The sequence below is a fragment of the Sander vitreus genome, chromosome 9 (assembly GCF_031162955.1).
Source record: "Sander vitreus isolate 19-12246 chromosome 9, sanVit1, whole genome shotgun sequence".
Lineage (NCBI taxonomy): Eukaryota > Metazoa > Chordata > Actinopteri > Perciformes > Percidae > Sander > Sander vitreus.
The window spans coordinates 32,880,481-32,907,963 of record NC_135863.1 but is presented as its reverse complement, the minus strand read 5'-3'; the positions used below and the strand labels follow the sequence as shown (position 1 = coordinate 32,907,963).

At 41.2% G+C, this 27,483-nt stretch overlaps 3 protein-coding genes across 5 annotated transcripts in view; 1 reads left to right on the top strand and 2 right to left on the bottom strand.

Moving 5' to 3' along the window:
- Positions 1-120: 120 nt before the first annotated feature.
- tubgcp5 (tubulin gamma complex component 5) lies at positions 121-16,916 on the bottom strand. 2 transcript variants are annotated; one of them, XM_078259825.1, is made up of 24 exons: positions 16,684-16,916; positions 15,092-15,324; positions 14,928-14,981; positions 14,171-14,279; positions 13,864-13,960; positions 13,675-13,754; positions 11,723-11,858; positions 11,459-11,576; positions 10,327-10,416; positions 8,281-8,374; positions 7,934-8,186; positions 6,456-6,658; positions 6,250-6,365; positions 5,149-5,417; positions 4,529-4,727; positions 3,988-4,176; positions 3,311-3,493; positions 2,818-2,902; positions 2,617-2,737; positions 2,284-2,435; positions 1,188-1,313; positions 950-1,038; positions 658-758; positions 121-509 (listed from the first exon to the last, which is right to left on the bottom strand). In XM_078259825.1, the coding sequence occupies exons 2-24, from the start codon at positions 15,223-15,225 to the stop codon at positions 463-465; spliced, it is 3,045 nt and encodes a 1,014-aa protein (XP_078115951.1). In that variant the 5' UTR covers positions 15,226-15,324; positions 16,684-16,916; the 3' UTR covers positions 121-462. The 2 variants fall into 2 exon arrangements, with proteins under 2 accessions (XP_078115951.1, XP_078115950.1); XM_078259824.1 differs by lacking the exon at positions 16,684-16,916 and adding an exon at positions 15,745-15,761.
- chst7 (carbohydrate (N-acetylglucosamine 6-O) sulfotransferase 7) lies at positions 15,941-21,529 on the top strand. The gene is made up of 2 exons (XM_078259826.1): positions 15,941-17,350; positions 20,534-21,529. The coding sequence occupies exon 1, from the start codon at positions 16,066-16,068 to the stop codon at positions 17,317-17,319; it is 1,254 nt and encodes a 417-aa protein (XP_078115952.1). The 5' UTR covers positions 15,941-16,065; the 3' UTR covers positions 17,320-17,350; positions 20,534-21,529.
- A 4,614-nt stretch (positions 21,530-26,143) lies between these two features.
- Positions 26,144-27,483, bottom strand: part of slc9a7 (solute carrier family 9 member 7) — a 31,723-nt gene continuing 30,383 nt past the window's right edge. For both annotated transcript variants that reach the window (XM_078259822.1, XM_078259823.1), the window contains one exon: positions 26,144-27,482. In XM_078259822.1, the coding sequence (XP_078115948.1) occupies positions 27,222-27,482 (261 nt within the window). In that variant the 3' untranslated portion in view covers positions 26,144-27,221. The remainder of the gene's footprint in view (position 27,483) is intronic.

Sequence of the window (27,483 nt, the reverse complement as noted above, 5' to 3'; positions counted from 1 at the left end):
ACAATCTGCATTTATTTTGCTTTACTGTGTAAACCATGAATTAGTCAATTAGTGTCCATACCAAAAAAGAGATTTTATAGTAAAGCAATGTTACTCTATGTTGAATAACAACATGGCATATACCTACATCTTTGTTCAAGATTTATTGTGCTTCGTATATACACATTATTAACAATCGACATAACAGCTCATAAAAAAACACCTTCATACAAAAAGTTACACTTTTTTAATGTATGTTCACAAGTAGCTTGTTCGACTAGGGTCCTAAAAAGACACAGATAATCCTCCAACATCTTGTAGTCCGAGTCCATCTCCAGCAAACGGAGCAGATAATGACATCATATGTTGCACATCATCATGAACAATGACAGCAGTCAGAGAACAGACAGCAACAAGACAGAGAAGCAAACAGTGGAGTTCAGTCCACCACATCAAAACAGACAGCATGGACAGCATGGTTCCTCAGCACTGCTCAAACCCTGCCATCAGGGAGAGGGCGAGAGACTCCACTGTACCAGGAGGAAAAGCAGCAACAAAAAAATGTGATTACTTCATGTTAAATATTCCTATCTGTGCATAAAGTAAAGACCTAGCAGATAATCAATATAACATGTTAGTTTATTGGAAAACAGAGACCTGGATCGGTATTTTACTTACAATGAGGGAAGGAGCCACGACATACAGCCTTGTTGAGTATCGTCACAAGGAACATGTGACAGTTTTTGAAATCGGATTCCATTTTATCGATGGACTCGATCCTGAACGTGAAAGATAAACAATTTTTAGACACAACCAGGGTTGTCAATAACGCTACAGCAGCACAGATTTTGGGTTTGGTGGTTGGTATTTCTGAGACAACAAATACATTATTAGTATGTGGACAATTTTACCACAATTATAATACAGCCTAGATTTTTATTTCTCCCCAGTTTATATGAAAAGCTCTTACTTCCAGGCTCCAAATCCAGCTTGCCACCGGTCAGAAAAGATGAGGACTAGATTGAGGACCTTCATTATTGCCTCTTTCACAAAACTGACCTTTGAAAACAACATTGGACAACAGTGAAGTGTCATAAATTCATGTAGAAAGCTCGCCCAGCCCAGCCACCTCAATCTGAACAGGACAGGACAATAGCTGCCCTCAACCAAATCTGCAGTTAAACCTATTCCCTGGGGGTGCCGTTTACCTTCTCCCTCAGGAGGCAGCGGTCGTGAATGGTTGCCAAATATCTGTAATGGATCTTGATCAGCTGGTCCAGGTCCTTTGCTTCCTGTACTTGGTGCTGAAACTCCAGTCCCGTGCTGTGCAGAATCTGCAGAGATACAATGCAGACAGATTTAAGGTTGTATGCAAATTATTACATTTCAACTTGAAGTACTATACTAGTGTTGTTTTTTTAATCAAATTGTGTACGTTCCTGCTGTCATTGAATGCACCACAAATATGACTTTTCAAAATAGTCTCTCTTCTTTTACTTGCAGCATACCGTACCTGCAGAATGATTTGCTTTAAGAACTGGTCAGTTAGAAATATATAAAGTTATAACTAGGGCTGTCAAAATAACTCGATAATAACGAGTTAACACAAATTCCTTTTAACGCCACTCAGTTTTTTGATGCAAGATTAACGCATGCGCTTGGGCAGAAATGGATAAAGAAAAGAGTCTTTTGAATGGCAAGTTCAATTTCAAAGCCCTTCCAGATTATTCTCAGGAAGACTAACGTTATTTGCATGTACTGTCGAAGTGAACCAAGTTACCACCGGAGTACGTTGAGTCTCAAATTCCACTTGAGCATTAAAAACGTTTAAAATATACCTTTTAAAGTAGCCTACATTTAGAACAGATACAAAATGTGTGATTCATTTGCGAATAATCTCAAGTTAACAATAGACAATCATGCGATTAATTGCAATTAAATATTTCAATTGATTGGCAGCCCTCGTTACATTATTTGTCAATAACGGGAGAAAACGTGAAACCACACGGTCCTTTAATAGCAGTGCTATACTGGTCATATAAAATTGTATTCTTTTGATTTGAAAAATACTGATATGCACAACAATGTGTGATAAGCCTTTTCCATGGAAGACATTTTGACATTTCACAGAAGGAAAACGCACATGTGTAAATAATAAAATGAATGATGGCCAAATTCTATTTAGCTGCTTTGGTGGTTGTGGTATTGTGGATCATTAATTGGTATTAGTGACACGGGTGGTGTTCCTCCTGTGACGAGTTGAAATGTCTGCTGTGAAACGGCGTGCTCCGTGACTCGTCTCACCCTGGTCATGATGTAGTTGTGAAGGCTGTTGACAAAGTGCATCAGTTTGACCCGCAGTAGGCACATTCTGTGAATCTGCTGATTTATAGGCTCTTTGATCTTTACTTCCTCAGCCAGAGCTCCCTCCAGTTTCTTAGTGATGTCTGTGAAATCTAGAAGAAACAAACACGTTGCACATATTAGAAATGACACTGAAAATGTACTGTGTGTGTGTGGGGGTGGGGTGTGTGTGTGTGTGTGTGTGTGCTCCGTAGCCTGAGGATATATCTCAACTGATGGAGCTTTATTTTTGAAGAATGTAGGATTTTAAAGTGCCACGACTCTAACTCATACCACTGAACCGGAGTGTGTCCAAACTGTATTTGGCCCATTTGATCTGCAGCAGGAGGAGAAACACTTGATTGTAGATCTTCTGACACTCAGAGCTGATCACAATGTCAACGGGCCAGGGAACCTGTGGAGAGTAAAATAAGTAAATGGCAGTTTGAAAAAAAGCACAGAGAAAATGTGAGCGAATACATTTACGTTGCTTACCTTGTAACCCAGGGTAAGCACTTCTAGATTATTCACAGGATGTTTTTTCCTGGCAGGGTCGATGGTCTCCAAGAAGACTGACAACCTTTAAAATATGTAATGTTGGAAAATATTGACTTACCAATTATATAAAAAAGAAGTGATCTTCCTAATTGTCATAACACACCTTCAATCTGATTCTTTAGTATAAATCTGAGAAAAATTGTGTTCCCAGCAGGCAGTAAAATGCACAACCCCTCCTCTCCATCTCCTCCCTAGGCTAATGTGCAATAAACCCCAAGAATTGAATGTGCAATAACCCCATAAGTATATAATGTGTCATCTCCCCTCATTGTGTTATTTATCTAGATTTGTTTGTGATATTTTACCATTTAAATTTCCATTTTTATATTTGTTATTTATATTGTCATTCTGGGAGCTGCTAAATTGTGTTTCATTGTTGAAAACAATGACAATAAAGATTGAATGTATCTATTGTAAATCCATGTAGTACCTGCCGCTGTCCTCTGGGTAGCGCTGTCCCACTGCCTCCTGCAGCTGAACGTTGAGAAAAGACGGCTGCTGCCAGCTCTCCTTCTCCTGCACCTTGTCAAAGATGGCCGTGTAAAAGTCGTACATTGTGTCTCCGGCTTCCAGCAGGAAGTAGTTCCTCATAGCTTGGAGGTATTCCAGCAGCCTGTGGAGACATCAAGGAACTCAAATGCTCTACATGCGGTGTGACCTCACTCATATAACCCCATGATGTGCATTTATCCAAGATTTTAACCCTGCGTGAGCACAACCGGTCATTGAGGTCTTCAAATCAACTGATTTTAGAAGTGTCAAGGTATAAACGGGGGGGTGATCAGGCTATTGCAATTGCTGCCCCGAGACTCTGGAACAAGTTACCCCCTGATATTTGCACTATTACAGATGTAGCTCTTTTTAGATCAAAACCTAAAACCTATTTGTTTAGAATGGCTTTTAATACATAGTAGTGGTGTGATCATTTCCCTCTCCTCCTCCTGTTTCTATGTAACCTTTTCTGATTTTACTGTTTTCTATGTTTCATTCTTTTTATTTCATATGTTGTTTTATTCTTGGTTCCTGATGTAAAGCACTTTGGATACCTGCTGGTTGCTGTAAAGTGCTATATAAATACATGTTGATTGATTGATGAGAGATTCTTACTTGTAGTCTTTTTTCAGTGTCTTCATGAGGTTCCCGCAGCACTCAATGTACCTCCTCTCGATGTGGGGGTAGAGGCAAGAGCGCAGGGTGAGCTCAAATGTTTGGCAGGTGACAGCCTGAGATGAGCGGTCCACGATGAAATCGCCTCCGGAGAAACACTCGTGGAAGTCAGTCTGCTCCAAGTACAGCCTGAGGAGGAAACACAGACCAGAGCTACTTAAGATTTTAAAACTCTTTGGATTTACCAACGCAAGTCTGGGACGAAAACAAAATACATATAATCCCTTTGAAATCTTTGGACAGTACCATTTGTGAGATTATAAAACCAGCAGTTGCAAAAAAAAAGGCATTATATAATGATGGCTAAATTGAGGCCCTAAGCTTTGTTCTTGAAAGGATAACAGCTGTGGATTACAAGTGTTTTTTTGTTTTCACATTCTAGCATTTTTATTTGCTTCATTGTTTATTCCTGACCGGAACAAAGGTCAGCCGAGCAGTCCGAGGAGTTCTTTGTAATGTGAGTGTAGTGGTAACCGCTTACCTGGCAAAGTTGATGGCCAACAACGGATCGTGGACGTCTTCAATCTCCAGGTTCTGTGCAATGATGGCCTGCATCTTTATGAGGCTCCTGCTGGTGGCCTGTTGTTCCGTTACTGTGTCTGTGGGCGACACCTCTTGGCTACAAAGGCGTGATTGCACTGACTCCAGAAACAGTGTGTATAAACTCTTCCTTTCTGCATCTGCGATGCAAAATGTTGACATTGTTAGGGCTGCAACTATTAACGATAATTTTGATTGTCCAGTAATCCGTTGATTATTTTCTCGATTAATCGATTAGCTGTTTGGTCTATAAAATGTCAGAATATAGTGAAAATGTGGATCAGTGTTTCCCAAAGTCCAGGATGACGTCCTCAAATGTCTTGTTTTGTTAACTCAAAGATTTTCAGTTTACTGTCACAGAGGAGAGAAGAAACTAGAACATATCACATTTAAGAAGCTGTAATCAAAGAATTGTTTACTTTTTTTTCATTAAAAAATTATTCAAAACAATTATCAACTATCAAAATAGTTGGCAATTAATTTATTAGTTGACAACTAATCGATTAATTTTTGCAGCTCTAGACACTGCTCTGTTTAGTAAAAAAAAAAGCAAACACTGACCTCTGGAGGATCTCTCAGACTGTTCAGTCTCCTTGCAGTCCAGATTTCTGAGCAGCTGCATGGACTTCCCAGCCATGATGATCTGCTTGAGCACGGGTTTGAGGAAGGACACCATGGTGAGCTGCCTGTTGCTGGAGCCCTGATCGCCTCCGGAGCTCCCGCTGGCTGCATCGTTCAGCTTCTCCTCATTCTCCACTGTCTCAGACACACTGTACAGCGTGTACGTGGCGTACCAGAAGTCCCTGTGGTTCACTGGGACGTCCTTGTTCCTGAGAGGAGAGGAAAAACTCAGCCTATTGAATGTCTCTGTCATACCCTTTTCCCACAAAAGTTTGCGTGTATATGCAGATTTTGTAAACACCGGTAAACCTGCTAAAAATAGCTGATAGATTCCTTTCCTATTGCCAGTAGACGAGCATGCCTGTCTTTTTTTTTCTGGTGTGTTATGTTCGATGTCACTAATTCCCAAAAAAACAGGTGTCGTTATTGTTCATGCTACCGCTTTCCGATACAATGCACAAAACTGCAAACTCTGCTGTACATTCACTTCATACCTTCGCCAAAACACTTAAACTCTCCTCTGCTCAGACCGATCGCTCTGCATTCACCATCACTCTCTCACTCACGCCCATACACACCCTCACACACCCTCACACACCCTCACACACCCTCACACACACACACACACACACACACACACACTCTTTCAAACTCCGTGCCGACTAATTTGATGTTTCAGCGCTGTTCGGGCAGAGACGGATGGAATTTGTGGCCGATATGACAGAAGTAGCCGACACACACATCACAGCATTAACATAAAAAAGGGCTGGAATTTTTTTTACATTTGAAATACTGTATCTACCCGGGCGTCCTTTTCCATCACTGCTATTCGTATCTGGAGGCGGGAAATTACCGTGCCTACTGCAGTCATTTGTCCCGGGAGTGAATGCAGATTGTAACCTTTCCCATTGCAGACAAAAGCCAGATGTTAGTGGGTGTACAGTATGTGGATTTTTTGGCCAGTGGGAAAGGAGTATCAGTTACTGTAGTGTAGCCACCAAAATGTTTTAAGATTCTTGTTCAACCATCTGCGCTACATACCTCTGGATGATGAACTCTTTGGCAGGGTCAAAGAGGTGGCCGTGAACAATCCACTCATCCACAATCTCCAGATATGGTCTGACTGTCTCCGTCCACAGAGAAAATAACAAGGCCACCTAGAAGGGAAAATGACACACAGCAAAGATCATACATACAGACTGTTTCCTTGATGTGTTGAATTCACGGAGCTTCACACTCAAACTTACCGCTTGCTCTGATGCTTCCCCGATGCTGTCATACTCTATGATAGCTTTGTACAGGGTGTTGAGCAAGTGAGAGGCCCGCACCACATTCGGAGTCTCAGGGGGGACTTCGGCGACTCCAGTGCAGAAGACTTTGTGCAGCACTTTGATCTGTGCCAAGTGAGGGTTGAGTCGCTCTAGAACGGCAGACAGGGTCACCGTCTCATCTGCAAAAGATGATCACATCACTGACGTAAGAAATTAACCCCTCATGAATTAAATACCATTAACTAGGGGTGGGGACAAATGTTCGATACTGCACAGAGAGCAGCAGGTGGTCATTCATTTAAGAGCCACAAACACTAGGGGTGTAACGATACATCCATCTGGATCAATCAATTGATCAATGATCCAATATTATCGATGCAAAGTGAAAAATATCAATACATATTGTCATCTTTAAGATGCGCCTTTATTTTGAAATTCCCAATTTATTTTTATTTAAAAAATTAAAGTTTGTTTTTCATTTTCACGGCACTAGTTAGCGCCACGGTTAGCTCACTCACGGGGGCGACCCAGCTTCCCCCAGAGAGCTGTGCTAATCAGCGGTAAAGCGAACCGTCTCCACCAGGACGCAGGCGTCATCAACGGGTAACCTCTGAATAAGCAGCTGAGTAATAAGCGGGATAAGGTAGAGCGGGCTGGTTATTTTTGTGAATTGAACTCCTTTAGGTGGCTTCAAGACTCCTGCATCACCCTGTTGGGATTCTAATTCGCAATAACGACCGACTTACTCTACATTATCCCTAACATGTCGATCGCAGCCCCCTGAATTGAATCAAAATCATACTGTGGGAGTCTTTGTGATATCAGCAAAAATCGTATCGTTGTACAAAGAATCAAAATAATATCATATCTTGATAAAACTTGTGATTTACACCCCTGATAAACACACAGGGACACTGCGAGCTATCATACGTTGAAACAGCCATTTCTTCCTTACCAGTTTTTTTATGCAAAACTATACACCACCCGAAAGGGTGTAACTTTGGTTTGAGAAGTAGGGGGGACACAAAACAGGGGGTCTGGGGGTCCTCTGCCAGAAAAATGTTTTCAATTTAAATCCCATTTCCTGCATTTCTACGTACATTTATAGGGACTATGGTGATACAGAATCCAGGAAATAATGAAGTTGACCATAATGAAATTATACCAGAAAGAATAGTACTAAAGAAAAATATGTCTTACTTTCTTTATTGCTATATATATATATATATATATATACATATATATTACAATAAAATAATATCAAACTAATTTGACAGTGGGGAGGGACACAAACAGGATGTCCCCCCCTGCCCCCAGAGGAAATTACGCCCTAGACCACCGGGATTGTGATACTTGTTATTGTATGCTGGTATTACACCGTAATGTAGATTTAAAGCATCCTATCAAGAGTTACCCAACCATTTCAACCCCCCCTAAAACATACTTGCACTTGCCATTGCATATGATCTCTCTCTCAATTGTGGTGAGCTCCTCTTTGAAGCTGGTAAAGTACTTGTTGAGTGCCCACACAAAGGCCTGGTAGGTCCTGAAGGGAGGCTCGGAGCCCTTCTTGGAGCTGTAGGAGGAACCGGAGCCTGGTGGGCACGGCTCTGAGCTGTACCCCGTCACCTCGTCTATGAACCTCTGCAGCCTGAACACCGCCTGCCCGTACACAGCAATATGCTCCAGTACAGAGCGCAGACAGTTCTGCAGCACACAAAGAGAAAAGACTGTTACTACAGCGGGCAATAGACACATTTATTTAGATATAATACAAATCATTTTCAGATTTTCAACTTACACTGGTCAGATGAGTTACCACCACGTTATTCCTTACTGACACTTTTCCATCATGGTGTTGGAATATAAAGTGTTTCTTCACCCCAGAGAGAAGCCTGCAACATAACACTCACACAGCTTAACGTTATGATAACACAAAAACAAGATAAGGGTCACTACTGTTTTTTCAACCCTATGTTCCTATGTTTTTGTGTCTAAGTGACTGATGGGAACAACAATCTTTGACATTGGTCCAGCATTAAGCTAGATCTCTGCAGTTGGCAGCGGAGAAACAAGCTACAATGTAAGTTAATAGGACAACTGTCCAGCTTGTATTTACCTTCACGAAAGTGCTCATTTTGCTGCTGACAGGCTCAGAATATTCTGTGTTTGTTATTCTAAGTGTCTGACAACATTATGGAAAGGGTTTCTAAGGAGGTCGAGCTTTCTCTTAAAGAGTGAGATCCTTTTTTTAAATATTAAAACATCTCAGACCTCAGAGCGGTTTCTGTTTAAACAGAAAGGTCTTAAAGAGGTTTTAAAGGTCTATCTCTGAAGGGATCATTTTCATAATGTTGTCAGACACTTAGAATAATCCTCCAACTTAAATTCAAGGCTTTTTAATACCATTTCAAATTAAATTCAATGGCAACTTCGTACCCATTCTGACAGAAGTATGAGGGGAAAATGTCAAATATGTATACATTTTTCAACCCTAGAAAATAATGAGTAAGCTACTTGAATTAAATGAAAACATTTTATTTAAATTTGTCATATTTAATACAATTTATTGGATTATAATATAATATAATCCAATAAAATAAGATATATTACACTGCATAATGAGCACTTTTACTTTTGGTACTTGAAGTATATTTTGATAATACTTCTGTACTTTAACTTAAGGGAGATTTTGAATGCAGGACTTGTAACTGACAAGTAATAACTCTACAACACAGTAGACTTTTACTGCAATACATGATCTGAGTAAGTCTTCCACCTCTGGAAATCACCAACAACAGTCGTGCATGAAAACCTGCAGCAGTGTTTAACACTGAAAACACACAGCTCAGTTCAGCGTTTATTTGCAGCTCTACTACAGTAGCAGATAACCGTTAACGTTACCTGCCGGTCACATCGTCTCTAAACAGTCCGCTCGCACTGAAGTCCTGCACGGCTCAACAGATGTTAGAGTCCGACGGCTGCTCGCTCTGTCTGTTATAAGATGCACACCGAGCAGATTAATGCGCACACAGATCCAATCTTTGCAGTTGTCACCGCTCGGTGTTTGGCTAGCTAATAAGCCGTTAGCCTGTTAGCTTGAGCTTTGTCAGAAGGCACCGAGCGGCCACCAGGCTCCGAAAACACCGACACATTCCGCACGTCCTCTGCTCAGTTTAACCACTATCCCCCCGGTACCGGTCAGAGAGGCGTGTTTACTTTGTGTCTCGGTCCTCCGGTGCGTCCAGCGATGGGCTCCGGTCAGTTTTTAATTAGCCTACATTAGTAACAGTTAATTTTGTTACGGTATGAACTTAATCCTAGGAAAGGCAAAACAATATAAGACCTTTGTAACGAAATCCAAGACATATAACAAATTCAAGGTTTTTAAGGCCTTAATTTTAGATTATCAAAATTAAGACTTTTTCAATGTTTTTAAGACCCGCGGGTACCCTGAATAATAATCTGAGCCTGTCAGCGGCAGAATAAAGCCTTTTAGTGGACCAAATTGATTTGACACACATTTGCCCCATAGGGTTACGTTGCAGCCCAGTCTGTTGCTGCCGGTTACAGTGTTCACGCTTAACACTGGACCAATTTCAAACATTATTGTTCCCATCAGTCACTTACACACAAAAACATAGGAAAATAGGTGCAGGTTGAAAAAAAAAAAACTGTAGTTACCCTTTAATATGAGCCTGTAAATGAAGAGAAAAAGGACTGGATTGTTTGGGGATCTACACGATAATATAAAAAGGTACAAGTTGTGAGAAAGTAGGAGATTGATTTCTTTGTAAGGTTGTACAATGAAGGCGGTCACACACACAATAGCATCATTACATCTTACCACAATGTCTCCCGTATGACTTGGGTCTCTGTGACAAAGGCCTTTTCTTCTGGCAGATACAATGGATCCGTGTTATACAAGTACTGATCCCTGAGAATAGAGATGCTGATGGTTAACATTTCTAATCATGCAAAAACTAAAACACTATTGAAAGTGCAGTATCATGCTACGGTATGTTTTAGACCACTAAATTATCTTAAGATCGTCAAACCTAAAAATCAGATTGCATTTGTGCTACAACTATGACACAAATGCATATTTTTTGTGGCTGGTATGGCTGGGAAATACTCGATATTGGTACCAGCTTTGAAAACCCACACCTAGCATTTAAACCAAATGTATTATTACAAGAGAAAAAATTGTAATGCAATGCAACGTAATGGGAGGGGGGAGCAAAAAGTCATGTGAATTAAGTCTTCTTCTGTTTTAAATAAACATAATATGATAGAATAAATATAGAATAAAGTCACAATTTGACATGACAAAAGTCATATTATGAGAGAAGCAGAGTCATAATATCATAAGAAAAATGTAGCTGCATACCAATCGTAGGGAAATAACATTTCAGATAAAACACAAATCTTTTGCGAAGATAAAGTAGTAATAGTAAATGTAATACATTTACATATGGGGAGTCAGGCAATGCTAAAAATGCACATGCAATCTTATCTACTCAATCTCATGATGGCATACAACATTGTTATAATCCTGAAATATAACTATATTTTTTCATAAACTATTATGGTTTTATTTTTGAAATCATAGGCCATTGGCCAAAATACTTTTAGTTTTATAAAACTTATATTGATATCAGTATTTCTACAAAGAAGATCCAAACTCAAAACCTATTTGTTTAGAATGGCTTTTAATACGTAGTAGTGGTGTGATCATTTTCCTCTCCTCCTCCTGTTTCTATGTAACCCTTTCTGATTTTACTGTTTTCTATGTTTCCTTCTTTTTATTGTATGATATGTTGTTTTATTCTTGGTTTCTGATGTTAAGCACTTTGGACACCTGCTGGTTGCTGTAAAGTGCTATATAAATAAATTAAAATAAAAAATGAAATTAAAAAAAATAAAAAATTACTCCATATTATATTCTAAATTGAAGTCCTATACAAAAGTTTACTTACCACACATTGAGCAAGTTGGAGTGTAAATGCAAGCTGTGAGGAAAACGAGGAGCATGAGCCACCCAGTACGGTGTCACTACATGCTGTTCAAGCCAGGCCCGGGCATCAGGCTCACCCACTGGAGAAATAAAGAAAGAAAGAAACCGACAGACAGACAGACAGACAGACACATACACACACACACACACAATATTATTTTCAATTTCAAAAAGAGCTTCAATGTACAAATGTGTGTTTATGAAAATGCTGCGTGAGCTGTCTCACCTTTCCATGTAACTGGTACTGTCTTGTTGTTGTTGTCCTGGTCTTCCTGGGGCGTTCTGTCCAACTGGATCCCAGAGTCTTCCCTGCTGATTGGCTGCTGGCTGTCATCATCTTCGCTCTCTTCCTCAGACCACTCCTAAAAAAAACAGGCAAGACTGATTTAGAAATTCATCTGAACTAGACGGGGGGGTGCTTTATTTCTGCTGGATTGCCTACTTCACTGCAGCTTTACAGCTACTACACACCAATGGTGCAAAACAACACTCTTTCCCACACATTTTCATGGACAAAATTTCTAAACTTTTCCATGACAGATACAAGATATATCGGCCATTAGACAGCCATGAAATATCAAATATCAAGAAAAAATCCAAGGCACTAATTTTTAGAAAATAGGTCAAATGCCTTAAAGTGCCCATATTATGAAAAAATCCCTTTTTCTTGGATTTGGGGTGTTATTTTGTGTCTCTGGTGCTTCCACACGCATACAAACTTGGGGGGGAAATCCCTCCATGCTGTTTTGAGTGAGATACGGTTTCTGAATGTGTCCTGCCTTCAGTCTCCGGGTGGTCAGCTGGTCAAAATCGACACGGCCGTCTACGTCATCGGCTGAAAACATTTGGTGTGTGCTAACCACTTTAGCTAATACCACATCAGCTAGCTGTTTCTCCAACTTCGGTCAGTACAAGGCAGGATTAGCTGGGAGACTTCTTCTAAACGAGGGCACACTTCCAACTTTGCGTGGAATACCTGCAGAACAGGGACATTTAAGTAGTTCTATACAATTTCTTTTGTAGATTATGGTGAACGCGTGTGTGTTGTAGCAGTGTTTTGCCATCGAGAACGAGGTGGTTAACCGCTAGCATGCTAGTGGAAAAACACTGCTATAACACACACAAATTCACCCTAATCTACAAAAGAACTACTTAAATGTCCCTGTTCTGCAGGTATTCCACGCAAAGTTGGAAGAGTGCCCTCGTTTAGAAGAAGTTTCCCGGCTAATCCTGCCTTGTACAGGCCAAAGTTGGAGAAACAGCTAGCTGATGTGGTATTAGCTAAAGCAGCGTTAGCTTCTAGCTAGTAGTCCTTACATAGCTACTGCGCATGTGCAACTCCCACCAAAGATGGGATTGAAATGAGAGGTCTCACTCTGTAGCTAAAACAGAGAGCTGAACACAGGGTGAAAAGAGGAGCTGCAGCAATGAGCAGTACAACAACAATATGGTGTTTTTTTTAAATGAAACCATGTGAACCTATTCTGGTACAACCTCAAAATACAATTATGAACCTGAAAAGTAGCATAATATGGGCACTTTAATAACATCTGGCACATTCTAACCAGAATAAGATTTAAAAACGTGGATCGCTGGAAGCCAAAATGCGTTTAAGTGATGTTTTTAATTTTATTGTAGTTAGAATTTGCCAGATGCAACAAAGGCACTTTACCTTTTGGCCTTGGATTTTTTCTTGATGCTCACTGGATCTGTTCATACGCCCCTACCAAAGAGCACCGTCTAACTTTCACAAACACTAGTCCCAAGAAGCTCTCCAGTTCTTTGGTTTTTCAAATATTAAATGTACACTAACCTGGAATTATTCAAACATACCAGATTTAAACTCTATTCAAACGTAATTTCAGCTAGCTGGCACACAAGGAGGTAGAGATGGAACAAAAAATTTAAAAAACATTTGTGATAGTGAACAAAACATTGTCAAGCATCGACGCATATTAGAGATATGTTACGTCAACAGCTGCATAAAATAAATATGTGGAAGGTAATCCACGGAAGATTACTGTAACAATTAATTCAATTAAATACAACCAAAATTCCACGACTTTTCAAAAAAAATTCCAGGATTTTAATAATTCCATGACTCCAGGTTGTCCATGACCATGGGAACCCTGCACCCTTCATGTCCATAAAGGGTGGGTTATATTATGATTTACTCACAGGAGTATCTGGATATGGTCCAATGTCTATGTCCTCACCCTCCATCAGATATTTGGCCCAGTCAAAGTTGTCCACTTCTTCTGTAGACACAAGATAAAGTGATAATGATGAACTTGGACATGCAAGCATTTTAAAATAATTTAAAAGTTATATTTAGTAAAACTAAGCATCTGTGAGACATCAACTCACCGGCCTCCTTTACCCTGGGTCTCTCAGTAAAGTTTGTGTTTGAGGGGGACCCCGATAATAAGAGCAGCAGTGACAGGACACTGTAGTGTACATCACTCTGCAAAAAACAACACATAGCAAACTCTCCTGTATGACATTTTTCACATATATTGTCAGGATGCTGTGGCTTTTGGCCGGAGAAAACATGGCCCAGGAGAAAATGTATTTATTGGGGATTTGTCTTGAGGGCAGCGTTAGATCATAGAGCCTCACTCCACTAATGAGTGTTCATTTTCGGTCAGCCTATGTCTGCGAGACTGTGCCATACCTTTGTTCCATCTGTATTAGGTAAAGGTGTGTTCAGGAACTCTTCAGTCAGCCTCATCCAGCTTTCTGCTTTACTCACGTCTGAGTGGACCATGAGCTTTTCATAGATTCTGAAAAACACAACAGACAGTGTTGTGTAAAAGACCTGTAGTGTAATATAAGGAAGAGTGAAAAACATGATCTTTCTAATGGCAATGTCATGTGTTAATATAACAACTATGGCATCCTGCACACTCTTTAACCTCCTCCCCTCTAGCAGGTGCTACAGATCCCTGCGCACAAACACAACCAGACAGAAGAACAGCTTCTTTCCCACTGCCATCACTCTACTGAACTGAGGATAAGAGGGGTCATCCCCACTTCTCTACACATGACATACTTATCATTCCAATATGCATCTTGCACAGTACTTTGCACTATTACTTTTTGCACTTTACATCCCACTCCATGTGTACTTATCTTGATATTATGTCTTATTTGTAATTTTGTATATTATGTTGATATGTGCCTATATGTATATTGTTGTCTCTATTGTAAAGTATGTGTCTATATTACTATTTGTCTACTGAATGTTTACTACTTCATGTCTATTTGTTGAATGTAAAGAGAGCTAACACCTACCAAAGTAAAATGCCAATTTATAAGTATACTTAGCCAATAAAACAGATTCTGATTTTATTTATGAAATATAAAACTGTTGTGCGTCTGTAAAAGACAGTAAACAGAGCAAGGGCAACTAGCACCACAGACTCACTCACCCACTTATACTGCGTTGGACTTTATGGCTGTCCACGTCCAAGTAACGATGAAACCTGTCAAGAAACAAGACTATTACTAGCATAGCTTCACTGCTTGTGGCTAACGTTTGTTTACATGTTAGCAGCTGACAAGCTAGCTCCAGTCCTGTCAATGGAAATGTCACCTGAAATTAGTCCAGGCAAATTTCAGTGCCAGCTGAAAGTTCTGGTCATCTTCATCCTCGACCCCGCTGATACATCTTATTAACGCTTTCGTTTCTCTCTCTGTCTCCTTTTCGAAGGTGCTCCAGTGTGTCATGTTGATGTTGACAGTGGCGCTGCAGTTAGCTTGACGTTACAATCATGTAGTAGAACTCGCTTTCGGTCAGTCCTGCTGCTGGCCTGGTGATTCTGCAAGCTAAAGGGTTAGCACGAAAGATAAAATGTTAGATAGTGCCATTTATTTCAAAGGCACGACAACGTTAGCTAGCTATGTTTCCACTGATTCCTTCAATTTCACAACCGCGCGGCGTTTGCCTCCAACAACAAACGAGGATGAATACGCATGCGCAACATCAACATAAACTTAAACATTGATATGTTTAAATTTCCATGTAAAAGTTCATGTTTAAAACTGTCAACTTGTGCAGAGAAAACGTTCAATGACTAGTGATAAGAACACACAACCAACTAAATACACCATTAAAAGGTAGCAGTAATTTATCGCTATGTCCCACAATCCATTGTACGTTACTCCAGCAAGTTACAGTACGTAGCAACCGTTGGAACCTCTTCTCTTCAAGGCTCTTTGATGTTTCCCCAATTTAACGGTGCTCACCTTACGTAGTTTAATGCATATATGTTTTTTGTCTGTTTTCACAAAGTGATAAGTACAAACTACACGCTTTTATAACAATTACTTTTATCGTGCAACGTTATTTCACTGCGTACGTGTGAATCTGGTTGTTTTGTCTTTAAAGGGGCGTGGTTAATCCCCCCACATTTATCCTCTCTCTCTCTCACACACACACACACACACACACACACACACAAACAAACACAACTTCACTGACACTGTAACGTTAGACCGCGGGGCTCATATACCGCTGTGACGACCGTTTAGAGAAGTAGCTAGCCAGCCCTCTCCCGGCGACAGGAAATGAAGAGGAGGCTACATAAGAAATACTTGGTTTTAATCCTGGCATATTCAGGTTTACTTCTGCTAATCCCGTACGTGTTAGATTACAGGGATAAATCCGTTCATGGACTGCCGCAGCAACAGCCCAGATGCCCAGATTCGGAGAACACAGCGTTGCTATGGGATAACGGTTACAAATTTAACGCGAGCGAAGCGACGGAGCACGCCGTCAACCGGAGCCAGTCTCGGATAAACATCTACTTGCATGCCACCTGGAGGACTGGCTCTTCGTTTTTGGGGGAGTTGTTCAACCAGCACCCCGATGTTTTTTACCTATACGAGCCAATGTGGCACATATGGCAGGCTCTGTATCCGGGGGATGCGGGCAGTCTCCAGGGTGCAGTGCGGGACATGATGAACGCTCTGTACCGCTGCGATTTCTCCGTCCTCAAACTTTACGCCGGCTCGCAAAACATCACCACTTCGTTCATATTCGGCTGGAAAATGAACAAGGTGATATGCTCGGAGCCGCTGTGCGATGCGCATAAGCGACATGAAATCGGGCTGGTGAAAGAGGACCAGTGCGCAAAGTGCCAAAGGCGGGACATTAGAGAGCTGGAGAAGGAGTGTAAGAAGTACCCGGTGATGGTGATCAAAGGAGTCCGCGTGCTGGACCTGAGCACGCTGGTTCCTTTGATGAGAGACCCAGGGATAAACCTCCAGGTCATTCAGCTCTTCAGAGACCCGAGGGCCGTGCACAACTCCCGCTTAAAGTCCAAACAGGCTCTGGTGAAGGAGAGCATCCAGGTGCTGAGGAGTAAGAAGCAGACCGACAAGTACAAGCGGCTGCTCGTGCCGAACAACAGGGTGAACCGGGCCGAGAGTTACGTCTCCAGCGCCATGGAGCTCATCTGTGACAACTGGCTCAGTGACATGATGCTGGTGATGAACGCGCCCCCATGGGTGCGGAGGAACTACCTCCGCCTCCGCTACGAGGACCTGGTCCTGAAACCCATGGAGGAGCTCCAGAGGCTGCTCCACTTCTCCAACCTGTCCACCTTCCCTGCTCTGGAGAAGTTTGCGCTGAACATGACGCGCGGCCAGGGCTATTCGTCGGACAAGCCGTTCCTGATATCGTCCAGGGATGCAAAAGAGGCTATATATGCCTGGAGGGAGCGACTCAGCGTGGTGCAGATCAACCAGGTGGAGGCCTACTGCAGCGAAGTCATGAGGCAGCTGGGGTATGAGAAAAGCAACATGGACAAAACAACATGAGGATGTCATGATGGGGAATCCATTGGTTAAGGTGAGCTCACACAAAGCAAAGGGGGTTTAATCAACAGGTATGAAGGTTGAAAATCAACAGAGTTTGGCAGAGAAAGAAAACAGAAGAGGGCCCTTGGTGCATATACGCATCCTGTTTTTAAACTCAAATGACTCAAGTACTGCAGTCAAAGTAGTTTATTGAACTTGGCGTTTAATTTTATTTCAATGACAATTATTTAAATATATTTAAAACTCATTAGATTAAATTAAACAACTAACATCTTAACACATTGTGTGTGTATGTGTGTGAGAAAGCGGTAGATAGATAGATGGGTAAAAGAGAGCGGGAGAAGCAAGTCTGTTTGGGGTTGTGCATGCCCTTTAACATATACAGGATGTTTGTGGTTAAACAGAAACCATCTTTCAGGCTCCAGGTCTGCTGCTGTGCTCTGTGGCTGATCCTTGACCTCTCTCCTCCCTCTGACTGAGGTGAAGAGACCAGTGGTGGAAGTATTTAGATCCTTTACTTAAGTAAAAGTACTAATACCACACTGTAAAAAACAACAACAACTCTGTTACAAGTAAAAGGAAATGTAAAAATATATAGTTACCATCAGGAAAATGTACTTAAAATATTAAAAGTAAAAGTACTCAAAGCAGAAAAAGCCTCACATTTTAGAAACTGGAAACGATCCAAACAGTTCTGTCAATCAACTAAGTGATTTATTTATTCTTGTATTTTATAAACTACATGTGTTTAATGTGCATACATCTTAATGTGTAAAGTAACTAGTAACTAAAGCTGTAACAGATGAATGTAGTGGAGTAAAAAAGTACAATATTTCTCTCTGAAATGTAGCGGAGTAGAAGTAGAAAGTGGCATGAAAAGAAAAGACTCAAGTAAAGTACAAGTACCTCAAGGTTTTACTTAAGTACAGTACTAGAGTACATGTACTTAGTTACATTCCACCGCTGACAGAGAGAACACATGGGGATCAGTGAACTGTCCCATTTTTATTCATTAGCACTGCAGGCAGCAACATGGTTTGAATTGACGCATTTAAAGTCCCCCTATTGTTCCTTCACTTGGATGTTTGATCCTCACTGTGCACAGTTTGACACTCAGAGACTCTGTTTTCATTTCCATCTGTTGAAGGAGGAACATTTCTCTGTAAGACGTGTGCATACAAGCATGGTTTTGTGACATCACAATGAGTTTGGAAATCCTTCATGGTGCAGCATGCAACTTACACAAGTATGATGTGGAAACTTGAAGCCTGCAGTGCACATATACTGCAAGTTTTAAAAAAAATAGCAAGGTAAATGACCTTTTTTGTTGAAAAACCATAGCAGACACATTCTTTTTATGTCATAAAACATGTCTGAATGGGGCCTTTTTATTTTATTTGATTGAATGTGATTTTACTGGCATAGTATACAGTCTTTGACACACACCACCTGTTGATTGTGATGATCTTTGTCATTACAGTTCCGCCTCAGATTATCTGATAACTGTGTTGCGGAGATAATAATGGACTCTGCTCTTGTGTTGTAGATACCAGCTCTGCTAGACACTCATTACCTATGAATGTGTCACTGTGCTTTTTTAATATGAAACTTTTAGGTAATGAATCACCTGTTAATCACAGTGTTACGGTAAAAGGAAGCATATTTATTTGGATGCTCATAAGCCTCTGATAATTTCAGGCATTCCAGCGTTGCCATTTGAAACACAAGTGACCCCATTGTAACAGATTTTTTTTATAGCCATCAGAGCGAGACAGTCGCAGAAATGTTTCTCCCTCCTTAATGAGCGACTGATGCTGTTTAATAGAGGCCTCATTGTTTTCTCCCTGGCAATGCCGCGTCCTCTCATGGACAGCCGGGGGGCTGGCAGCGGCTCGCTGGGCCTCAGACTCTGCTGCTGTTAAGAAGGGGATCATTGTATCCGGCTGTCCGTGATGGGACAGAGCTCCCAGGGTTCCCAGCAGCCTGTCACCACCAGCTCTCACAAGCAGGTGGGCTGCCTGCAAGCTGCTAGTATGGAGCAGCGGGTTGCCCCTCGTGTCACCGCCTCCACCCGGACCCGAGCACTGTAGAGCAGAGATCTCCAACAGGGGGTCCTCAGAGTTACTGCAGAGTCAAAGTAAACTTTATCATCCATTGGGCATCGAGAACCGGTTCCAACTTCGTTTAAAAAAATTACGATTCCAGTGAAATCGTTTCTTTATTGGAATCGTTTAGAAAATTTGGTGTTGGATCCGATCATCGGTACAAAGAATCAGAATCAGGATTGGAATCAGTGTTGTTAAAATGAAAACGATGCCCAACCCTAGGTCTTACACATCTCCTTAAAAGAAATGAAACACAACACTTTAAAATATGGTCAGTACGCACAGACAACAGATACGTAAAACACTCAAACAATAAGCAATTCATAACCAACAATACAATTAGTATCTAAAGTGCAATATTCGCAGTGATGAAGGAAGTGCCAGACAGTTTCAGTCTTTCATTGTGAAGTCTAACTGCTGTAGGCACAAACCATTTGCTGAATCTCACAGTTGTGATTTTCTGCTGCAGTAATCTACTAGTCTACTAGTACTATCCTGCTAATGCTTCTGAATTTGTGATTGGAGGGGTGTGGGGGGGGCACCAAATTATTGTTTGTTTTTTGAAAGTTTGTTTTCACAAATTAAAATGTCTTAACATGAATTACATGTTGAATAACATATTATTAGCAAATATAACTCAGCCTATTTGGGGGACAAACACATTGCTGATAGGCTTACTGGCCGATAGCTAAGGTAGTCACTAAGGTAGCCATCCACAGATATAGTTCATCCTAAGGATTCACAGGGCCACATCTATGGTTAACATTGTTAACAACAGTGATTTATAAAATCATATCAACAATTATTATTTTAATAGCTTAGTACTCTATGCACAAAACAGGTATGTATAAAAGCTTCAGGCTGCCCACACGTTATTGTAGGCCCAGTTTAATATGCAACTTCATGTTATTCAATATATGTAGTAGGGGGTCCCTTAAAATGTTGAAGACCCCTGCTGTAGAGCTATTGATGGAGGTCATGGACATTATTAATCCTATTGAGTGTTTGTGGTCCTTATCTTCTGTGCGTCAGCGTGCAGTTTTATAATAACTTCAAAATTATATTTTAATCCTCAGCTGACTTTTTTTCTTTTTTTTTTACTCTTCCAGGGGCCCGGGATTCAATGCTGAGGGCAAAAGGTGGAATAGCAAAACAAGCAGCTGGAATGTGGTCCGCTGGCAGCTCTGAAGCATGGCTCTTGGGTTTGTTTTCCTTCAGCCGAGGCGGCTCGATGAACTGGAGAAAATCCAAGTGGAAAGAGCAGCCAATCACAGACAGATGCATTTTGAAACGGGGAGAAGGCAGCTTATTTTCATTTTTTTTATTATTATTTTTTTTTTTTTTGTGTTACATGTTTAACACCAGCAGGGTGTATGCAGATAGAGAGAATGAGGGAGAGGAAATAAACAAGAAGAGAGAGGTGAGGCTGCCTCTATCCTTCTGTCCTTTTAGGTAACACTAATCCCTCCTCAAATCCCCTGCAGGCAAGTGCCATAAAAAGCCTGAGATGGGTCCTTCTTGGGAGATGACCACCAGGATCCAGGGTGGCAGCGTCGGGTTTGCTCTCACCTGCGTTGCTTGCCCGCCCAGCCTAAGACTTAACCACAGTTGGCTCACTAACAATGCCAATGTAGAGAGCTTTGAAAGAAGAAACTACAGTATTTTCTGGATAAGAGGCCTAACTGAGAAACTATTGTTCCGCCCCCGGCCCCTCAGGAATCCAGACAGCTGCAGCGCCCTACTCACATGGGTGTGAAATTGTTTAATATCCCCCGAACGTGTCTTGGAGAGCTGCCTCCGTCCTCTGCCAATGAATTTTTTTTGCAGGTTTTCACAAACACAACAGACGGTACTGATACATATTGTGTATCATTCTTACTGTTTATAGTTTTTGTCTTAAATATTGTAAAATGCTGTGACGTCCCTCCGGCTAAGGATGTGTTGAGAGAAGGGGGTCAAAAGTTTACCAGCATCCACGTGTTCAACTTTAGAAGTTGGTTCTGTAATTATTGTTTCTAGGTTGGAATGCCTGAAGATGTTCTGTTGTCGAAGAAAGACATATTATTATTTAAACTGACCTCAATAAAGAGTTGGTAAAAACTACAGAGGAGGGAAATGCGTGTGATTGCTGTGCACTTTGATGCTGAGGCATGATTTTTGGATGACTTTATAATCAAATGAAAACGTATTCCCCTTAATGTATTGGTTGAGTCATCCAATGGGAGTGTATGGGAGCTTTAAAACAAATCTGCATCAGACTTAAATGTGTTACAGTATATAACCCGGGAAGGGTTAAACTCAAGGGCTGGACTGGACTTACTGAAGGTGCTCCGAAGATGTTTCATCTCTCATGTCCGAACTGAAGAAGTCTCTCGGATGAGAGACGAAACGTCTTCGAAAGCACCTTTAACCAAGTCCATTTGCCCTGGAGTTTAACCCTTCGTGGGATATCTATGACCTAGATGACTGAGAGCCTTCAGACGTTACGGTATATAACTGCACATGGCATTATAATGTGCGTATTCACAGTTGATCAGTGTGCATTAGTGCATATTTTGAAATCTGAATGGAGTTTGCATTCTGGCTGAGCTATAAATACAATAGATGCCTATGGGGCTTGAATTAAAATATCAATAACTAAAATATATCAAATATAACATTTACCTCTATGACAACATAATTTGACATCTGAATCGTCTTGGTGGCATTAAAAGTTAACAATAGGAGCCGATTATGGAGCATAGGGGTCTCTTTAAAAAGGCATGTTTTTTTTTTTTTAGGTATATCTATGAAAACGTATTCAACTTTTATGACAATGCAGGAGATGTGTAACGTAAACAGTTTTTACAGGTTACAGGTGAGCACAAATGCATGTCAGTTAACCCTAAAGACTGCAAACTGCCTTTGAGTGCTTCTTAGACCAACATGAACACAAGTTTGACAATTTTTATTAACATGTTGACATGCAAACCATGGTATGGTAGAACCAGGCAGCCAGTTGCTACTAAAAACAACAGGTGCACATAGTCACATTTGAGCTACATCTCATATTTCTCAGGTACACAGAGAACATGTAAATATAGCCAGCAAGACAACTGACAGCACAACAGTCTGGAGATAGGAGTGCACATGAAGGTTATATAAGAGTCCCACGAGTGTCCTCTGCTTGAGGTAAAGTGCCAAACTCTGCTCGTTTATTTTCCTGCAGCCACCAGTTAGGTCGTCCATGATGTTGCTGTCCATAAGGTGCTACTACGTCTCCAGGAAAAACTGTCTCCTGCATGTGGCGACAAATGAGAGTCCTTGGTCTGTCTTTTTTCTTTTCCGTTAATAGATATAGCCAGAATGGAAAGGAAATACAGCTTGGCAACAGCTTACATAACTAAATTCATTTCCTCTTTGGAGGTCCCCAGTGAGCCATGAACACTTGTGTGGGGCTTCTCCCCTTTCACAATCGTGCCTTTCACACCTGCCCTTGTGTACTCATACATAAATGCAGCAGCCACTGTGTGCAGTGCCGTCCAAGTAGAAAACAAAAGGCGACACGTGCTGTGTGGTGAATTTAAAACGGGGAGCAGTACGGATGTCTAGACGTGGTTAAAAGGGAACACAAAATGTGTCAAGTTCCGGAAAAATGAAAGAACAAAAAAACTTCCTCCTAGTACTCCCAGAGTGCCAGCCTTATGGGTCTGGGTACAGCTCTGTTAACCCAGAAAAGTCTCACAGCTAATACGCTTGTATTTACATTTATTAGATAAAAGCTAAATATAACATCTAGAGGAGAGGGAAATATGACCAAATATTTTCCCTCTTAATCATGCTGCACAGGAGGAAGGGTTCACGAAAAACGGTGAGGAAATGTAATAACAAGGTCACATAAGAGTAATTGATGCAGTATAAATATTGTATAGTTCACATGGAGCGATTGTTTTTTTTGGTTGGTTTTTTTAATGTCAGAATTCTGAGTTTAAAAGTCAGAATTCCGACTTTAAACTCAGAACTCAAAAACATTTTTCACATGTGGCCCTAATCCTCTTCCGTACTGTCTCGTATTGAGGATTTGCATGTTGAAGATAAGTCTTGAAACCAGTTATCTCATTAGCCACAGGTGAACTGATGTCATCATACTGTAGTAGTGTAAGCTGCATTGGATGTCACACCTGCCGTGAACACAAGATCTAATCTAATGTTGAGACAACGTGCAGTAATAGGGTACCAAAACAGATAAAGTCAGATAAATGGGTGATCAGGTTTTTTGTAATCAAAGCTTATATCACATTGTCTTTGTGCAGTGACTGCCAACGAGTGTGTCAGCGAAGTGTTGTTGCTGCACAATGAGTTTTAAGCAATAGTTCAACATTTTGGGAAATAAGCTTATTAGCTTTCTGGCAGAGTTAGAAGACCATTGCCACTCTCACGTCTGTACAGTAAATATAAAGCTACAGCTAGCAACCTGGCTCAACTGGAAGGTAACAAAACCCACCTTTAAAGTATCATATATCCCTTAATCTTTTTTAGTTTTTACACTTTGGTTTTTGTACAGATTAAGCAAGCTAATTATACTGTAATGTGATAATTAGATAGCTTTATAGCCTCTGGTAGAAGGAATTTGTTACCTTTGGACTGAACTAGGCTAGCTGTTTCCCTTCTGTTTCAAGTCTTAGTGCTAAGCTAAGCTAACTGACTGTAGGCTATAGCTTCATGTGAGATATATTACAGATATGAAAAAAGGTATTTCATTTATCATCTAACTCTCCGCCAGAAAAATAAATTCCCCAAAACTATTGCTTTGACATAATCATACACAAAAGCATTGCATCATGTTCTACAAAGTCAGTCTATGGGATTTTGTTTGCGAAATTAAAATGTATGCTGACAAATAAGAATGTAGTCTTTTAAAAAAAGGCTGTAAACAAGAATAGGACAGCACAAATTAGAAATCTACGTCCGTTAATAATACAGCTCTGAACTATGGTGAGACACTAGATTATTACAAAGACATAAATGACCTGTATACTGGTGATTTATGAAACCAACTCATCTTATCATTCTGTTTAAGTGCTAATAATATCAACAGATTTTTGAGGTTAATATATAAGGTAAACAGCCACCATAGACACCATTTTTAAACACTGCCGATGCAGGTAAAGGGCGAGTACTGCTCGGTGAGGTTATGTGCAATCTTTCTTTATCAATCTCCGCTGGTCAGTGTTTTGTATCAATGGCTGCTCTTCTTGTTAAGTTGTACGTGTCTGAAAGTTTGAACACTTAAGTTCAAAGTTGTCAGATACATCTTATTAATGATGGAGTATAGCGTGTCGGGAAGGTGGCTAAATAATCCTCCAAAGTTAGGCTGCATTTTGGCCAGGTAAAGACTGGCATGGTCATTTTCAAACAGGTCCCTTTACTTCGCACCTCAAGATATCTGAATGAAAGGGGCAGCCTCTAGCTCCCCCAGTAGAGTGTGCGCCCCATGTTGGCTGAGTCCTTTGCACCGGCAAGGGTTCGAATCCGACCTGCGGCCCTTTGCTGCGTGTCATCCCCCCTTTCCTGTCTATCCACTGTCACTATGAAATAAAGGGAAAAGCCCCAAAAAATAATCTTAAAAAAAATAAATATATATCTGAATGAAAACAGGTTCTATGGTTAACCACGAGTCTCCCCTTTACGGACGTGTCCACTTTATGCTAAACCCATGCAGTTTGGGCAATAACCATGCACTTTTTCTCATGCAGTATAAATATGGTATCTTCGCCTATTCTAAAATGGTGTATTTGAATATTTTTGCATACTGGAATCTGCATCTTGGAATTGCATACATTGGGTGTGTCTGGAAAGCTGAGACTCTTGTGGATTCAATGAGAGACTGGGGTGGGGACTAACATTATCACACATGAATACAATTTGTATGAATACAATTTGTATTCATGTGTGATGATGTTAGTCCCCATAGCAGCCATTTCAATTTAGTGAGATCATTTTCTGAAACTTGTGTCACTGTATATAATGTTGTGTCGTGACCTCTTGGATACTCAGCCTCATGAAACTGTACACCCACAAACTACAGACCTAAGGCATTCAGAGGATGTATGGCTTTCCTAGGTATACTGACCATAAGGGGGTTTCTGAGCAGTTTCCAGAACAGAAGTGTTCCCCATCCAATGGCCTAAAAAATGCAATTCTTGCAGAAATCCCCAAAAAACAAATTCTATGGTGTTCCTCAAGTTCTTTTTGTCCTAATGTGGTATTTTGGAGGGATTTCTGACACTTTTTTTCAATACTTTGAGTGGTACAAAATGGTTAAATTGTGCACCAACTCCGTGTAAAAAATAATTATTAACCCAAAAACTGTTGCCACAACTTATGAGACATAAGTGAGCATGAGAATGGCCATCATAAACTCTACTAAGCTCTTATACACTTTCACAATTTAATTCATATTTATATCTGATTTCTAACTAGAAATACTTGACACACAGTGCTGAGCTGCGTTAATCCTCGGGTCCCCAGCTTTCAGATGCTGTATACCACTTCTATGTGGAATCTACTGTTGACCTGCTATCACGCCCTAAACATCCCGTCCCCCACCCCTCTAGGAAAAGGGGGGCGGAACAACTAATAGATTACCGAGAAAATCCTCAACAGATTTATTGATACTAAAAATAATTAATAAAAGGGATGCATCTGATCATTTTAAATATCAAAATCAGTAGGCAATATAGAATTTTTGCAAAGCGTTCCAAATTATGATGAAGACCTGCTCTTTATTTCACAGTGCTGAAATTACTCAGAGGGCACATCTCATGTCTGTTTTTACAGTTTTAGGAAATCAGCATTATATCATCACAAACAATACAATTAGCATCAAGACCCTTCCGTTCCTTGTTCATGTTATCGTTATGAAAACCAGCCCAGCACACAGAAAAACATCCAGTTCAAAGACTCAATACACATTTGTAACAGTCATGGGATGTAATGCACTGAAAGAAGCGGTCCCACTAGACAGGAACAAAGCTCTGCATTGTAGCTATTTACATGCTCACATTCTTCACCCGTTACTTTGCCCATGACGGGCTGTGTAGGCTGAGAGGGGAACACATTCACTGCCCCTCTCTCTCACATGCCACAGTCTCCTCCACACAGATGCGTTTGTGTGAAATAAAGGACATCCTCACAAACATAACACTGATCATTAGCAGCTTCAGATGAATGGAACAAATATGCCAGAGAACTCGGTTTGATCTATAAACAATTCAAGTTTGTTTAGTGTGGCCTCATTTCTGCATCTACATGTAGATGGGGTGTGATTGCGGAGAAGCCACTTAGCATTTTCTCAGCGGTGTACTCTGAAACTGATCAGATCACGTGATGAGCGAGAGAGGGCTGCCAGGCCTTTTTTTCTCTTCTTCTTTTCCACTCCAGCTAAACATTTTCAAAAATGCAGACTGAATCTCGCATGTGGATATTTTATTTTGTCCTCACATCCTGCATAAAGGTGTCCCTCCTGTTTCGGAAACCATCAGTAAAATCGCAGTATAACAGCATGATCTCCTGACGCTCTAGAGGACGCATGTCTTCCGGAGATTAAAAAAAGAAATGAGGATGAAATGCTCCTTGAGTTCTGCTCCCGGGCCTGGAGGGAACCCTCCCCCTCTTGTCTACTCCCACATCTCCTCTCTGTCTTATCTCTGAAGGACTGGACGTTCTGCCCGCAAGATGTGTTTGGGGGGCTGAGGGCGAGGTGGTCTGGGTGTCAGGTCAGGGAGGTTGGCGGTGCAGGCAAAAGGAGGGCGAGGGTCAGATGTGATCCTCGATGGGGAAAACCAGGCGCGTGCCGCGGCTCAGCAGCTCCTGCTCGCGGGAGTCCAGCTCGCGCTCCAACGCCTCCTCGGAGGTGCTGCCGCTCCTTTTGCCGTTGGCGCTCCAGCCCGAGCCTCCGGCTGCGTCGGCGCCACCGCCCGATGCCCCGTTGGCTGTGATGGCAGTGTCGCCGAAGGTGAACGTCAGGTCGCTGTCGTTACGGAGGTCAGAGTCATGGTCCCTCAGCTGCTCGTGGTTC

Excerpts from the sequence above, each read along its gene's own strand:
- tubgcp5 (XM_078259825.1), bottom strand. The coding sequence starts at position 15,225 with ATGACACACTGGAGCACCTTCGAAAAGGAGACAGAGAGAGAAACGAAA. Across the intron at positions 8,187-8,280 it reads TGGTAACTCATCTGACCAGT|AACTGTCTGCGCTCTGTACT; the intron begins GTAAGTTGAAAA and ends TGTGTGCTGCAG. Across the intron at positions 2,738-2,817 it reads TGCTTACCCTGGGTTACAAG|GTTCCCTGGCCCGTTGACAT; the intron begins GTAAGCAACGTA and ends TACTCTCCACAG.
- chst7 (XM_078259826.1), top strand. The coding sequence starts at position 16,066 with ATGAAGAGGAGGCTACATAAGAAATACTTGGTTTTAATCCTGGCATAT.